The 16,671-nt window shown below is 39.0% G+C and overlaps 1 protein-coding gene across 1 annotated transcript in view; it reads right to left on the bottom strand.

Moving 5' to 3' along the window:
* LOC126235346 (uncharacterized) overlaps positions 1–16,671 on the bottom strand; it is a 249,772-nt gene that overhangs the window by 132,737 nt on the left and 100,364 nt on the right. The window contains exon 5 of the mRNA XM_049944068.1: positions 11,275–11,495. Coding sequence (XP_049800025.1) covers positions 11,275–11,495 — 221 coding nt within the window. The remainder of the gene's footprint in view (positions 1–11,274; positions 11,496–16,671) is intronic.

The raw sequence follows: 16,671 nt of genomic DNA, 5'->3' as shown, positions 1-16,671 counted from the left end.
GCATGAACGGCCACCGACAAACTGTGGCCAAAAAACAAGTGGACCACCCTGTAGCTGAACACACTGCTAAACATGATACCCCTCATCCCAATGACTGCTTCACAGCCTGTGCCTTATGGGTCCTTCCCACCAACACCAGCTTTTCTGAATTGCGCAGGTAGGAACTTTCCCTGCAATACATCCTACGTTCCCGTAACCCTCCTGGCCTCAACCTTCATTAGTCACTGTCCTCACCCATCCAGCCCCCTCCCTGTTCCCATTCCAGCACTACACAGCTGTCATTTCACTGGCACACCCAGTGTTTTAATTTCTTTTATTTTTATTTCTCTCCTTTCCGCTACTTACCCCCTGCCCCCTCTGCACCTTCTCTCCTACCCTCCGTCTAAACTGCAACACTTAACTGTTCGCCATTCCCACCATACTATACCTCCCCCTCCCCACCCCAGCCTCCTCCTTACCCCCACCCAGTCGCCACTCCCATCATGCACTGGTGCTGCTGCACGCAATGTAGTTTCAGCTCTCTGAGACTGCAGATGTGTGTGCAAGTTGCGCTTGCGTGCGTGTGTGTGTCTGTGTGTGTGTACTGCTGACAAAGGCCTTAATGGTTGAAAGCTATGATTGTGTGAATCTTTTTATTGTGCCTATCACGACTCAGCATCTCCATGGTGAGTAGCAACTTTCCTTCTCTGGTATTGTTTCATTTTGCAGTCTGTTACTTATGTTTTGGGGTACAGCCTCAATACTTAGCATTGATATACGATAGATGCTATTTCACCACTGCATTGTTCATTACAGATTATGGAAACAATAAATATGAAGATGTGACAATTATGTCATTTCATACAAATAATTTTTTCAAAGGATAATTGGGATCAAAAACAAGATTCCCATTTACAGAATTATAATGCTAGTTACCAGGAAAGAGAACTGTTGCAGCATATGCCTAGGTATGAAGAGGCAAACCACACTGGCGACATCACAAATTATGAACTTTCAAAACTTTTAGCACATTACTCTGGGAAGAAAATATCTGATCTGTGCTGTAAACAGCAAACATTGTGATCCAACCCATCTAACTGTAATTGCTAGTGGATTACAGTGGACTGCTCTGCAGACCTCCCATTGTCTGAAATCTAACTAGACATAACATGTAGGAATGCACCACTGAAGTCTGTCACCTCACCCTATGTCTATCCTGGAATTTCAATACTACGCATGTCTTGTTTATCATTCATGCATAACTCCGTAGTCTAAGAGAGTGGCAAGGTATCTCTCTCTATCCTGCAACAATACTGAATAGTTGTACACCAAGTTGTCACATGTGCAATTCTCCTCACAATGTACAAGAAAATCTCTGATTTTACCAGTGTGGCAGCTCCACTGGGCCATCTGCCCAATATTTAATGTTGATCTTCCTTCTTGGGTTTTTTTTTTTTTTTTTTTTTTTTTTTTTACCAGAGTTACATGTACCTATAAAAGTTATGAAATTATCACAGCTTTCATGCATGCCATTTTTATTTTTTTACTGTGGCTTCATCATTTTGTTTGCTAGTATGATTTTTCCTGGCAAATTTGAAACAACTGTATGCTTCAAATTAATGAAGGGAACAGAAACTCCCCACTGCCAGATTTAGTGGCAATTTACAAACAACTACACAAAATGCTATGGCTTGTTTTATCCGATTTGGATCTAAACAAAACTGTTGAATATTCTAAGATCAATAAATAAATTATTGTACATAGCATGAGTTCAAGGTGCAAAATACATACAACCTGGATCAGAATAACTAAATGATTGAGAGTTAAGACACAAAAAGGGCTGGTCATCTCACTTCACCATTACCCTGCATACCCAATATGTCCATGACATCAACAAGTGTGCAATTCAGTACTGAATTTCTTCATGCACTTTCTGTTAATGAGGAGTACTGAGTTTACTTTGGATGACTGCAACAGCCTGATCACTTTTCTGCTCACTTTCTCTATTGATATTCTTCTGCATATTAGAGATATTACAGTGGAAAACCGAACAGAAGGCACAGCTAAGTTTTTTCTCTGGTTGGCTGCTGCTATGGTAGCTATTTGGAAACAACTGGTTGTCAATCACTAGGTTATTCTGACACTGATACAGGCCACACAACCTCAGAGCACTACTGGCTAATGCAAAATTATGAGATATACTGAGTTTAACTAATTTTAAAGAGTTATTTCAATTTTCAGTAGTTTCATCACAGCTGATCAGAGCCTCATAAAGAACAAATAATCTTTGGAGTTTCCTAACACTGTCTTGAATAATAGGTAAAAAAACTGGTGTTCACATAAAAAGCCTTTAGAAACTGCTTCACCAAAGATCAAAGAACACTTCCAACTTTTGACCACTGTACACATGAGAAACTGAAATAAGTAAGAGCAAAACTGAAACTGGTAAAAAAAACTCACTCTTGAAGGAAACATATTGGATTTCCTGGCAAGAAATAGGTGCAAATTTTTTGATTAAGTGAATTTGTATGGTAGGATCCATAATAATAATAATAATAATAATAATAATGCTGTTGTACTGCTGATTTTACTTAAGTGTTCAAAGTTTGAAAGAAATTTTTGCTTAGCATGAGCAATAAGAAAATTATTTGAAACTACCAGTAAATTATTCAACTCTGAAGAGAATGTTGAAGATCTCTCGAATGAATCCAGACATGTTGTGGCCCATGTGCTATTATATTTGTCTTGTGGAAGGTTGAGGATCGAACTGATGTTTATTCACTAACAGTATTGGTTAAGTCCACTGAAGTTAAAGAAACCAGCACCTCAAACAGTCCTAGTCCCTAATCTCAACTGACAAGCAAAAGCTTGGGAAAGTAAAAAAAAAAAGTGTAAGGAGAACTAATTTTCTTAAATAATTTGAAACTAACATCTTACCTGTCAAGAAGTCAATTCTACATAAAATAAGTCTATTTAACAGAGATATCTCTCCTGATGGTTGCTGATTATGAAGGCACCAAATAGATAATAGACTAGGGCTGAAATACAAAAAAGGCTTCTGAAACTGCTTCATCAAAGATCACAAAACAGTTACAACTTCTGACCACTCTCGCTTCGATCAACAGTCTATCACAGGTCAACATAACAACGAAATGTACCACATGCCTGTAAAATGGCACAGGCTGTCTCCATCTATAGGAAAGTTTGCAGAACAGATATGCAGAACTGTAGACCCCTCTGACAGACATCAATATACTGTAGAATTGCAGAATATTTGTTGTGTTCATGTATGACAACTTTCCTGGAGACAAAGCAACTGTTCTTTAAGAACCCGCTCGGTTTACAGAAGTACCATTTATATAAAACTGAAATTGCTCTTTTCATTTACAAATCCAGACAGCAGCAGATAGGAGAGTTCAGACTGACGCTGTGTTTCTTGACTTCCAGAAAACCTTCCATATGGCTAGTATACAAAATAAATATGCGCCTAACATCCAAACCAAAATGCAATTGGATTTGCTAGTAAACAGAATTCAGTCGTGGCACTATCAGAAGTGAAAGCAGCATAAACTGTTCCTCTAGAGAGAAGTAGGACCACTACTGTCTGTGGTATGACAAACCTATCAGTGATCAGTCAATTGAATCAATCACAACTGTCAAGTATTTTCGAAGTATCTCTCCAGCTCAATTAACACGGAACAACCACATAAATCTAGACACAGGGCAAGCAAATGACAGACTACGGAGTTCCGGACAAAAGCCTCACTCAATCAGTTTTTGAGCATCATTCGACAATCTGTGACTTTTATCAATCTGACTGAACAGAGGAAATGGAGAAGATTCTAAGAAAAGTACATTTCATAATGAGTTCTTTAGCCAGTGTGCAAATGTTGCAGAACTGATCAAAGATGTGCCATGGGGGAAACTACAAGAAAGACAGAGTATGCCAAAGAACTTTAATCTCAAAAATCCAAAGCTCACATTGCACAAGAATCATGATGATAAAATTAGACATTTTAGCTAAAGAGGTGACACCAATGTTCCTTCTAATATATCACCTGCAGCTCGAATAAGAGGCGAGGGGAAATTTACCAAGTATAATATGTAACCCCACTACACATAAAGATGACTTACACATTAGCTATAACAATGAATAAATTACACAGTTTGCTTATATGCCAGTAAGCAGCTGCCCTCATTCAAAATTATTCACTGTTGATGTATGGGAAGTAGTTGAAATATCAAATTTTTTTTCTGGAACACCTAAAACTGATTTGCATATTTCCAACCATTAAGCAGCTGCTGCTCAGATAACATGGTACAATATTGTTATGGCAGTGCTTCTCTACAAAAGTGTACCAGATTTGAAATGCAGTTATTCCATCCTGTACCAATAAGTCTGAACTGCTTCAGTTTGTATGAACGACAAGTCTGCTGGTATGCTTTATCTCCGGTATTCCTTGTCATCTGCCAGTGCCAGAAGAAAAACAGTAACATGTGCCAGAAGAAAGTGAGATAGTGTTCACTTGATGAAAGGAAAATTAGGGTTTAGTGTCTTTCACTGACAATGTTGTTATAGAAGCTTGAATTGGAGAAGGGAACAGGTTTTTATTTATTTATACATTATTTTATTATTTCTGGGGGATGCGAAGCTGAGGGTTGGTGGGGAAAAGGGAGGGGGAGGGAGGGAGAGGGAGAGAGAGAGAGAGAGAGAGAGAGAGAGATTGGGGGAGGGGGGTATCAGCTGTGCCCTTCATTCCAGTATTTGCCATAAGCAATTGTGGAAAATCCAAATTTGGATGCCCCAGCACGAATTTCAACAGTCATCTTCCTGAACGAAGTCCATTGTCTCACAACCATTCCAACTTGCTTGGTTTCACTTTATGAAATAATTTGCAATACTTGCCTTTAGTGATGCTTCAAGTAGATATACAAAAGAAACAGCAAATGTTTGTGTACCCATCATTTGCTTACTAGACTAAAAAAGTTATTAGTGCTCTACAGAAAATTAAAGCCAAGGTCTCTTCACAAAACGAAGGCATGATAATAATAATAAAACAACTGTTTTTAAGCCAATCGAATTCTTTTCAGTTTGGTGTGCTCTATAGTTATTTGTACCTTCTTCCTTCGAGTTGTCAATATTTTACTTATTATATATTAGTTACTGTGGTAAAATAGGACATCATCAGTTCTTTAGTTGTCAGAATAACCTTATGTTTTGCTACCACATTATTTCATTATTTACTTCCTGTTACAAAATAATGGAAGTTTCAAAATAACACAACTCAAGTTTTAACTGCACTTAAAACAGTGCAAATGTTAATAGAAAGAACCCAGAAGATTCAACAGCAAATTGGAACACCATGTTTTACTAAAATAGAGTTTACAATTTTTCAATTATATGTGACAATGTCAGGAACAGTAGTGATCCACTTACAGGTGACTGTATAAACACTAGTGACTGGAGATCAATTCTGACCTTAGTTCAGATACTGAACTTAGTTTAAGAATCTGCTCTGTTGTGTAACACTAAACTTGAACCTACTGGATGATGTTAACTTTTGATCTAAATTAGCATGAAACAATCCTGGCAACACCTGTAAACACATTTATCAACATGATTAGTGTGCTTCAACCAAATATAGTATTCATTGTAAAGATGCTGTGCTGTAAAGATGGAGGAAAGTAAACAGAAAAATCTCATAATTCTCCACAGTCATAGAAAGATTTACTGCTTTTTGCAAAGAAACTGATGACGTTACCACAACCAACAATAGGAATGGAGCATGTAGCCATTGACTTAAATTCATTCAATACAAGGACAAATCATCACTGGAAAAATTTGAAAATATTATATATATTAATATGATATTAAATATTAAGAACAGTGTCAAGAAAGTATTTGAGCAAGACAAGGTATAATTTCAAAACACCTTTCACAATTATGTAATTACATGAGTCATGTAAGCATAACAAAAACAGTGTCAAAACTGTTCCAATGCTGAAATACATAAAACTACACATAATAATTTTGTCAGCTTACTGTTACAGAAAGTGCACAGAAACTAACTGCAGCCTGAAAATCGTGCTTTATTCAAACACTTATGGTGTGGAGTTTCATGAAGTTGTACACAGTGGTTTGTATACATTTTAATATTCTCAGATTATCTTTGGAGACAAATATTCTGCGTAAATGATAGTTTGTAATATTCGTTACAATCTCGTTCATTTTCTGTTCTGATACAGATTTAAATAATATTGAAGGCTCCAGTTATTTGCACCAGTAAATGAGATGGAGATGAAGGAGAGAATATTTACGTTGAGTTAGTAAGAACAATATTGTAAGTTAACTGTGACATCTAATTACAGGCAGACGTGCAACATGCGAGCCTAGTTTCTGTAACAGAACCTACAGTTTCAAATCACACAAAGTAAGTTATCTATGTTAAACACCACTGCCAATACGAAAATACACTGTATGCTCATGGAAAATGAAATAAGAATGTTAACACTGAAATCAGATACATTAAAGAACTAGAACCAAAAGAAATAGAAATGAAATCAGCTTTTCAAAATACCATTTTGTAAATTTATCTCAATTTTTAAACTGTTTTCATATAAAAGGCATGTTCAGAATGTAAGTACACTTTGACCGTAATCGGTAAGAAATACCACCAAGTTCGAGCCACATGCTGTGATTCGCTTCCTATTTGCAGAAGCAGCAGGACCTGCCAAAATTTTTTTGAGAATCTGCACGGTTTACGGTGAGCTTGTTATAAACAGAAAGATTGTATTTAAATGGCGTAGGGAGCTTAGTGGAGGCAGTACAAAGGTTTGTGACAAACAGAGAAATGGAAGACTATCCATTTCGGTTGATGTGTTGGTTAAAAAATAAATAATCAAGGAAACTCTTCATGAAGACCATAGATTGACAGTGGATGATATTTCTGTGATGTTCCCACAATTCTCCAAAACTCTCTTATACGAGACACACTTAAGAAACACTGAGATACCGAAAACTGTGAGCAAGATTGGTCCCAAAACAGCTGACGGAGCAGAACATGAAAAATAGAGTCTGTAGCACCACATACTTTCTTGAGTGACTTGAATTGGATGGCGAGGATTTTCTGAGCACTACTGACTGTAGATGAAATGAGGGTGACCCAGTACAAGCCTGAGACAAAATGAAAAGTCATCACAATGGCGCCACACCAATTCCTTATCTGCCAAAAAATTCTGAACCACGATTTCGGGCAAACATCATAGCTTCAGTGTTTAGGGATGGTATTTTATTGGTGGAATTTCTGCCTTGTGGGGCCACCATCAAAGCACAACGATACTGAGACCCCCTACAAGAATTTAAAAAGAGAATTAAAAACAAAAGTAAGAGAAAGCTGATGAGAGGAGTGTGCTTGTTGCATGACAAAACATGCACTCACACAACCTTAGCCACCAAAGGACTCTTGGACTTATTTGGATGGGATGTTTTACCCGTTGAAATATCGGCAGTCGTCTAAGACACTGCATGGCTGCATTCCTATTCAGTTTTTTAAACATTTTACACACCAGGACAAACTCAAGTGTCACATATTTAGTAAGTATACAATTTGTTCACACCAGTCTTTGCTATTTTTGTGTCAGATCCAGTACAAGACATTTCTGGGTGGAGCATGAGACCACTCTATAGCAAAATGCTCAGCTACTGATACCACATTGACTGGTTTCGAGGAAACATGTTGGAACGTTAGAGTTAAAGCTGTTCACTAATCTGTCACAAATGCCTAATGCAGAGAGTCTCTTTTGTTATGTGCTGCAAGTTGCAGTGATTTCTTCTCTTATTTGGAAGGGGGCCACACATGACCTCAGGTCCAGAGTACATGTTGGTAAACCCATAAAAAAATCTGACATCCTGGAAACACTTCCCACATGATGGCACATAAATGACAAACAATACGAGGTTCGACATTACCCTGCAGAAAGCTAAAATCTTGTTTCGATATCTGGAAGCAAGGAGAGGAAATGTCTTCTAGAATGTCACAACATTAATTGATGCCTATGTTTCCACAAAAAGCAAATGTTCCTGTAACACTAAACAGCAAATTGGACACCACTCAATAAAGAGGTAAAGCAGTTTCTGTAGTTCAGTAAACGAAGTCAGCTTATCAACACTAGAACGGCGGAGTTTCTGACAATCCTAAAATGGCAGAAAGGTGTCATTTTGACCCCACATAAAATATTTTCATATTTGACTTACACAAGTACTTTTAAAGTGTTTGTTAATCCATAATTTATTTCTAGTAATCACAACAATTATTTACAATTAAAAATAATAATTACTAATTTCTTTGAACAACAAAGTATCATACAAATTTTTTGTTGCTACTGCTACAAGTTTCTTAACTATAGATTTTTATTTATTAAATATTCATAGAACCTTCTAGACACATTTAGTAAATTTGGTTCATTTTGTCTCACATGTGTTTTACAAACAGCTCTGTATTACTTTTCACTCAAGTCATTTGCAGCTGCTAGATGCACTTACCACAGGTGATTTCTGTTTTGTGTGCACATTTTCTGCACATGGTTTTGTGGCACTTTACAAAGTTTTTGCTGGTCTTGTTGCCTTTGCGGAGGCTGCTCTGGCACTTCCTCCGCTTTCTAGGCGATCTGAGTCCCATATCCTCTTCCTTTGCCTGATGTTCTCGCTCTTTCGTTCCCTTGAATTCATTTGCCAGTTGAAGTAAGAACGTCTTCCTTTCCATTTTCTTGTCCATTACTATGTTATAGATGACCCATGCATTTATTGGCGCCATGTCCCGTACGTTGTAGAAGACATGCACTGTCCATCTCCTACACGCAACCTTCATAGTACATTTATGGGTCACTTGATCAACCACGTCCACCCCGTACTTTGTTACATTGTAGAACATTACGGTTTCAGGTTTTTTCTTCCCTTCCTTGCTTCAGCATGCAGTGTACTCAGAAGAGTGCCATTTTTATTCTTCTTTCCTTGGTATACAGTCAAGGTGCAGCCTGTGTTGCCACTATTGTGCAGTATTGTGGTGGATTGTATTTCAGCATTCGGCTTCCTTACTTTATCAGGGATTTCACAGTGGATCTTGTTCACTGTACCACCTAATGAAGTTTTCTTTTCTTTCAGATTTTTTTAGCAAGTTGAAGAGACATAAAGAAGTTGTCTGTGGTCACATTTCTTCATTGATTTACAAGTGGCTCCATAAGACGTAGAACGAAGTACTCTCCAAGTGGTTGTTTCTCTCTGTGAGTGTCCTCTTTGCCGAGGTACGGGAAAACATTACATATATACTTTGTTGTTACATCCACAGCCAACCAGAATTTGAGATTATATTTGTCTGGTTTGTTGGACATGAACTGAGTAAACCTGCATCTTGCTTTGCTTGGTAACAGCTGCTTGTCAATGATTATATTTTCTCCAGGGCAGTAAGCACAAATACTGTTTTCAATGAACTTTCCCCAAATTTCAGATACAAGAGTGAATTTTTTCGCTGCCAGGCGTTCAACACGGATTGATTTTTAATCAAAACGCATAAATCTGAGAAGCTCCAGAAATGTGTCCCTCAGCATAATGTCCTTGATAAAAGCAGGCCCCCAAGAGTGCGACCAGATATCATCAACAGGCATACCTCTTGTGCACAATACACCATGAACATACATGACGGCTATCAGTTTCTCCCATTCCTCAAGTGACAAAGTCCACTCATTGTTTTTTAGTAATTTTTGTGCATTTGATACTGTGTACTTCTTCATGAGATGTAGCATTGCTTCATCAAAAATAAGACTGAAGGCCCTGATGACAAAGCTGTCTATTCGTTGGCAAGTATAAGCAAAGGAACCTCCTCTCTCCTTTACAACATTCACAGCTGACTGCCTTCCAGAAGATGAATAACTTCCAATCCCCCACATGGTTCCATCCCTTGCAATCATCTTTGTAGAAGCTTCCAACTGTACCTGCTGTGGTGAAAGAGGTGGTGACTGACGCATATCAGCATCTGAATGCTCTCCCACTAATTGTCCCTCGTTCACCATGTCTTCATCTTCACTTGTGTCAGGTACATAATCATCATCATCATCATCAGTGAAGACAATTTCCAATTCAACTTGGTAATTCTCTAAGAGATGTAACACTTCTTCATTAGAAAGCCCATGCTTATGATACACGCTCGAAAACATGTTTCACGGACAAAAACTGCCCGAGTGACAACATAAGCTGAGGCCGACTGGAATGTACATGTGTCAAGTTGCAACAATGAGGGGCAACTGCCCTGCATTACTGCTCACTGTAGCCACTGTATTGTTGGATAATTTACTTATGTTTCAGAAGGAAAATTACAGTGGGGTTAAATTGACCCCTTCCACCGTTCTAGGTATACTGAATGAAATGGCGAAGAAAATTAAAATATTTTGTAAATACTAAAACATCTTCAGGAAGAGGAGAAAAAATTAGAAAAAGTCGTAATTTCATTAACAAAGTAAATAAATTGGATATGACAATGAACGTAAAACGTATGACAGAGGTCATTTTGACCCCTTCTACCGTTCAAGTGTTAATGAGATTAGAAAAAACAACAATTTGCTTCACTGTTGTTCCACACAGTGTCTAAAGGCAACTAAAAGGATTTCTTGATAAAAATCTTTCCACCTTCCAATGTCTTGCACAATCATAATTTTGTATACAAGTCAATGTAGATTATTGTGCAAAATTTGTCTTGTAGATCAAATAGAAATCCTCATTGAGCAGCAATGTTCAGCAGAACACAGGAAGGAAGATTAGTGTTTAACATTCTGTCAACAACAAGGTCATTAGAAATGTAGCACAACCTGACTAAAAAAAAAACAGAAACATTCACCTTAAGTAATTAACGGAAACCAAAGAAGCCTTAATTTGGCTACATGAATAGGGATTTGAATACCATTCCTTCCAAACGAGTCCACTGCCGTAACTACTGTACTGTCTTTCAGTATCACCCTCTTGCACTTAGATGGGGGTGTGAATGAAATGCAATTACCAATTTACCGAATTCAAAAAATATTTTGACTGTGTAGACTTGTTATGGACTGGACCAATATTATGATTTATCAACTGGTAAACCTTACGCCTGTCTCAGCTGTTGGTATCTCCCTAATCCCCCCCCCTTCGCCTTGTCAGTGGTGCTGTGTAAATTCAAGCCCATTTTGTTTTATCCCATTACTAGATGCAGTGTGAAAGCACATGATATTTTTTATTGTTGCAATAAATAATATATACATCCTCCTCACCCTGCCTCTTGTCCCACGTGCTGCTCCCCTACCAAAAGAGGTAGTTTTCTGCGACTCTGAAATTATGTGGTTAACAGCAGGTTGAACTTCAGATGCAGTAGTAGTAGTGCTCTCAGACGGTGTTGTAGATGGAGCAGAGGATGGAGACAAACTAGTGTAACAATGATCCATACGTATTGTTTCCTTCAGCTTTGATGCGTCTTCATCCACCGATAACATATCTGGAAACAACATACAGGCAAAATTACATAAATATTCAATATACAACTTTGTTAAACCAATAAGAAATGAATGGCTGCAACTAAGAATTTTGAAAAAAGAAAAAACCTTACTAAGCAGAAACATTACTCTAGCATAAAAAATGTGGCAGCACACAGTAGTGTGCTGAGATATAAAATACGGTACACAATGGTGCTTGGCTCTTAATCCCATTATTTTAATTTATTTTCAGGAGTAATCGAAAAATTCACATAGAAATGATCTAATTAATACTGCAAGCCATGCTTCCCTACTGTGGCACACTGTAACAAAATTCACACACAATTCTTAAGATAACGGTATGATAAATTACGTGGAAATTATTTACCAGTGCTCATAAAGGAGATGGGAAAAACTGTTTCATCATAAGCGATAAGCAATGCAACAGTATTAACCGATAACCAGTAAATTGTCTCAGCATTAAAAATTCACAAAAATTTAAAGAAAAGTTAAAGATTATTTTCCACATGCCACATAGGCCTGCCTGTGCATCCAACCACATCCTACCCCAGTCCTGTCAAGACACATTTTACATGGTCAAAGGCAAGGCCAACCATGTAGGCAGTATAATCACCATATGCCTACACTGCCTTAATTTTTCCACAGCCTTTTATGTGGGTACAACCACCAGAAAGCTGTACATTTGAATGAATAGCCCTTGTCAAACCGTGGCCAAGAGCAAATTTGATCACTCAATGACAGAACATGCCTGACTCCAATGGTTGGTTTACAACCCATGCAATTTTTATCCTTCCTAAACACTATCTTTTTTGATTGGTGTAGACGAGAATTGTCCTTAAGGCCCTTTGATCTTGAGAACTTCCTTGTCTCAGTCTCTGCCCCTATCACACAGAATTGGCCATCCCTGCCACTTCATTCCACTCAACTACTCTCAGTCTTGTTTGTCCATGAACTCCCCCTTTGTTTTACCTCTCCCCCCCCCCCCTCTTCTCCTCCAGCCCACTGTGTACCCCATTCAAATTCCCCTACCTGTGTTAGGCCAGGCTTGTGTGCTTTCTGGTGTTACTGTATATTATTAAAAAGTTTAGCAATGATTTCAATCTACATAGTGAATGGAATATAATATAAAGGGACAGATAAAACAATTTAATCACCAAATGACAGCAGTAGCTACACACAAGGCAGTTATGGAAATGTGCAAGCTTTCGGAACCAGTGGATACAACTTTTGTCAGAAGAGTTGAAGATAAAGGAGGAGGGAAGAGGGAAAAGGACTGGCAATTTTTAGGAAATGGAAAGAGTTAAGGAAAAGTCACCCAGAATCCTGGGTCAGGGGAGACCTACCGGACAGTACGAGAAGGAAATTGCAAAGGAGATTGCAAAGAACGAGATTTGAAAACCTGAGGGAACAAAGATGTAAGATAGATAAGGTAACATGCACGACAGAGATTACTGAAAAACTGTTGTGCATGAGTTGGTAACAGTGGAAAGCTAAGTGCAATATACTTGGTAAACAGATGTAGTAGGGGGAGTTAGCAGGTCAGGAAATAAAAGATACAGAGAACTAAAAGGGAATAAAGTTGGTGAAAAGAAATGCTGAGACAAAAAAAAAAAATTAATCTAACATAAATTCAGGCCTGGTGGATGGCAAGAACCACGCACATGTTGTAATGGCAGTTCCCAACTGCAGCATTCAGAGAAACTGGTGTTAGTGGAGAGAATCTAGATGGAGTGTGAGGTGAAATAGGTACCGTGGTCATGAGCATGCTCTGCCAAAGGATATTGTGTGTTACCCATGTCCATTCATCCTAACTGATAACTTGATGGTAGTTACACCAATATAGAAGGCCAAGCAGTGTTTACGTATCAGTTGGTACATGACATGTTTTACAGGTGGCTCTCTGATAGGAACTGTCAGGCCAGTTACAGGGTGGTGTAGGTGGTGGTAGGAAGGTTTGTAGGGCAAGTCTTACAGTGGGGATGGTCACAGGTGTAGGACCCACAGGGTAAGGAAATGGGCGCAGAAGGGGCACAGGGTGTAACAGCTACTCTAGGTGTGGTGGGCAAACCATCAGACAGAATGGGCCTAATTTCAGGGCATGATTTTAGAGAGTCAAACACACTTGCTGAAGTAGCTGCAATGCATTCATGACCAGGATAGTATCAAGGGATAAGAAGTTTGCAAAGTTGTTTTTTGGAGGGATAAGCAGTGCTAAGATTGGATGTGATGGCCCAGGAAGTCTGCTTTCGAACTAGGCAGGTGGGATAATTACATCTAGTGAACGGTGAGGTCAGAACAGGTGTGTATTGCTGTAAAGAGTCTGCATCTGAACATATAAGTTTACCTTGAATGCCAAGGTTGTATGAGAGGGAACATTTGGCATCGAAAGGATGTCAACTGTCAAAACGCAAGTATTGTTGTGTATTTGTATGTTTAATGGGAACAAAAGAGTGTAGCTGACCTTCAATGAGAATGAGGTCAACATCAAGGAATGTGAAATGGGATTTGGAACAGCACCCTGTAAAATTAGACTTTATGGCAATGATGGCATCACAGTATTTAAACCCAATTGGGGACTGAATGAAGGCTTAAGGATCCCAAGCAAGCACCATCCAAATGACCTATGAGAAGGTTGGCACAGGAAGGAGCCATTCTGGGTGCTACAACCATGCCCCTGATCTGCTTGTATGTCTACCTGCCAAACGTAAAGTAAGAGTTGGTAAGTATTAAGTTGATAAAGGTGAGCAGCAAGGACTTCATACATTTGGAATCAGGTGCGCACTGGCTGATGTAATGTTAGGCAGCAAACAGACCATGCATGTGGAGAATGCTGATACAGAGATAAGTAGCATCAAAGGTGACAAGCAAAGTATGTGGTGGGTGTGGGATGGGCACAGACTGCAGACAATCTAGGAAATGGTTTGTGTCCTTAATATAGGAGGGGATTGAAGCCAACCACTTTGGGATGGCCAGGATGATTGGGTTAGTGGTTCTTGGTAAAAAGGTAAAAGGTGGGCAGTGCGGTTTTGGTGAGGTAAGAAGTTCTATGGATTGAGGTGTTAGTCCTCGTGAGGGGTCTGATATTTTAAGGAGGGACTGTAGGTCAGTTTGAACCACGGGATGAGATATTTATGGCAGATACCGTACGTAGAAGTATAGACCCTCGGTAATATAATCCCATCGATCAATTACCGCAGTGGTGGATTCCTTGTTTCCTGAAAGGATGATGATGGCGCCATCACTTTAAGAAATGATAAGCCTGGAGTTCTATAAAGTACAGGTTAGTGTAATATTGTAGAAACCTGAGAACCAGTTCTGAACCATTGCTGGATGTTAGGAATTCTTTGAAGGCTTTTTAGGGGTGATTTGAAGGTAGTGTTGTGGATCAAGTTGGCATCATGGCCAGAACTATTCTGGGCAGGGTTCAGTGTCAGGTCTGCAGTTGGAAAGGTTTTGAGATTGGGTTGCAAATGATACTTCCAGGTGACATTAGGTGGCAAGGAAAGTAGGTCCTTAACCAAAGCATCATTATTAAATGGAAGTTTAGAAAAGTGAGACTCTTGGATAATACAGATAATTCAGGTTGGGGAGAGGGAATTAGATGAGAGGTTGGGAACAGTATACTGTTGTGACTGATTCCTGTGATCATGAGTTTCCATTGTTCTGGGGGGCTATGGTGATAGCTGGGTAATTTGAAGGAGGTTAGCCATGCTCTGTTTGTAAGAGAGGAACAGTGGTTGATGCTGCAGCTGTTTAGGGAGCTGGAGTGGGACAAGAATGGCAACACCACCATTGAGGTAGTCTAGGAGAAGGTAGGATAGCTTTTGGAGGTGATGTATGGCCTGTTGTTGCAGTTTGAAGTTGGCTTGGTGGATGATACCATCCAAGTAAACATGAGAGGCAGATAACTGTTGGTTTTTGTAGGAGATGAGAAAAGAGTGGTGGAGTGGAAATTGGGACATGCGGTTTACAGGCCACAGATTTGCCAGGTAAATGTAACAGATTGCTGTATTTGAACCTATAAGAGTGGGATTACACCCAGAAATGGAGACTTTCAAAGTTAGGCCTTTGGGGGGGGGGGGGGGGGGGAGTAGCTCCCAGGGGCAAGCAGGTTTCAAGACACAATATATGCAACCTTACATTAGGTAGTGTAAAAGCATGTTTTAGAAACAACTGAGTATTATATGTGATGGGATTCATCGTGGCAAAATAGGAGGGTATTAGTACTGGAGATGGTGGGAGTGGTGCAAAACAAGCAGAGGAGGAAAACTGAGAGAAAAACAAAAACAAGCGAAGTAAAAAAATCAAAAAATTGAAGAATGTATAACATTTCAGAAAATTCCAACAAAAATTGTAAGGTCATTACTATGTGGTAGGAAGAAATTTTGATAAGAGAAAATTACAACAAATCGCGACTTGGAAAGTTTGTAAAAAAGATGTGAAAACAGACAAAACCTTAAAAACAGGGCAAACAGAGAGAGGAAGTAATTGGAGCAAAAAAAAACTTTTGTGTTAGGGAACTGGAATAGTCACACTTACCTCCATCAACAAAGTCCTGCAGTTACGTGTTCCTCACCTTTCCTTGGATGGTATCATCAACCAAGCCAACTCCAAATTGCAACTACAGGCACACTTCACCTCAAAAAGCTATACTACCTTCTCCTAAACTACTTCAACATTAGTGTTTCAATTCCAGCTCCCTGAACAGCTACACTATCAACCACCATTCCACTCCTACAATCCTTGGCCAACTTTCTTAACATCACATAACCTTCACCCCTGCTCACAGAGCAATGGTAACTCATGATCACAAGAATCAGCAACAAAAGCAGTGTGTTCTCAACCTCTCATCTAAGCCCTTACCCCTCCTGAATTATCTGTATCATCCAAGGGTCTCTCTTTCAACCTTAAACCTGCATTTAATCATGCTGCTTTGGTTAAAGACTTACTTCCCTTCCCATGCAATGACAACTGTAAGTAACACTTTGCAATCCAATCTCAAACTTTCCAATGACAAACCTGACACTGAACCCTTACTTGAACAGTTAGGACAACGATCCCAACTTTATCGACCACCACTACCTCAAAATCGCCCCTACCAAACCTTCCAGGAATTCCGAACATCCAACGTTTGATAGTATACGTTTTGCCAGGTGCAGCAGAGACAAAAATATCCAG

Source organism: Schistocerca nitens, chromosome 2 (assembly GCF_023898315.1).
Source record: "Schistocerca nitens isolate TAMUIC-IGC-003100 chromosome 2, iqSchNite1.1, whole genome shotgun sequence".
In the NCBI taxonomy this organism is placed as follows: domain Eukaryota; kingdom Metazoa; phylum Arthropoda; class Insecta; order Orthoptera; family Acrididae; genus Schistocerca; species Schistocerca nitens.
This window is presented reverse-complemented; position numbering and strand designations above follow the sequence as displayed.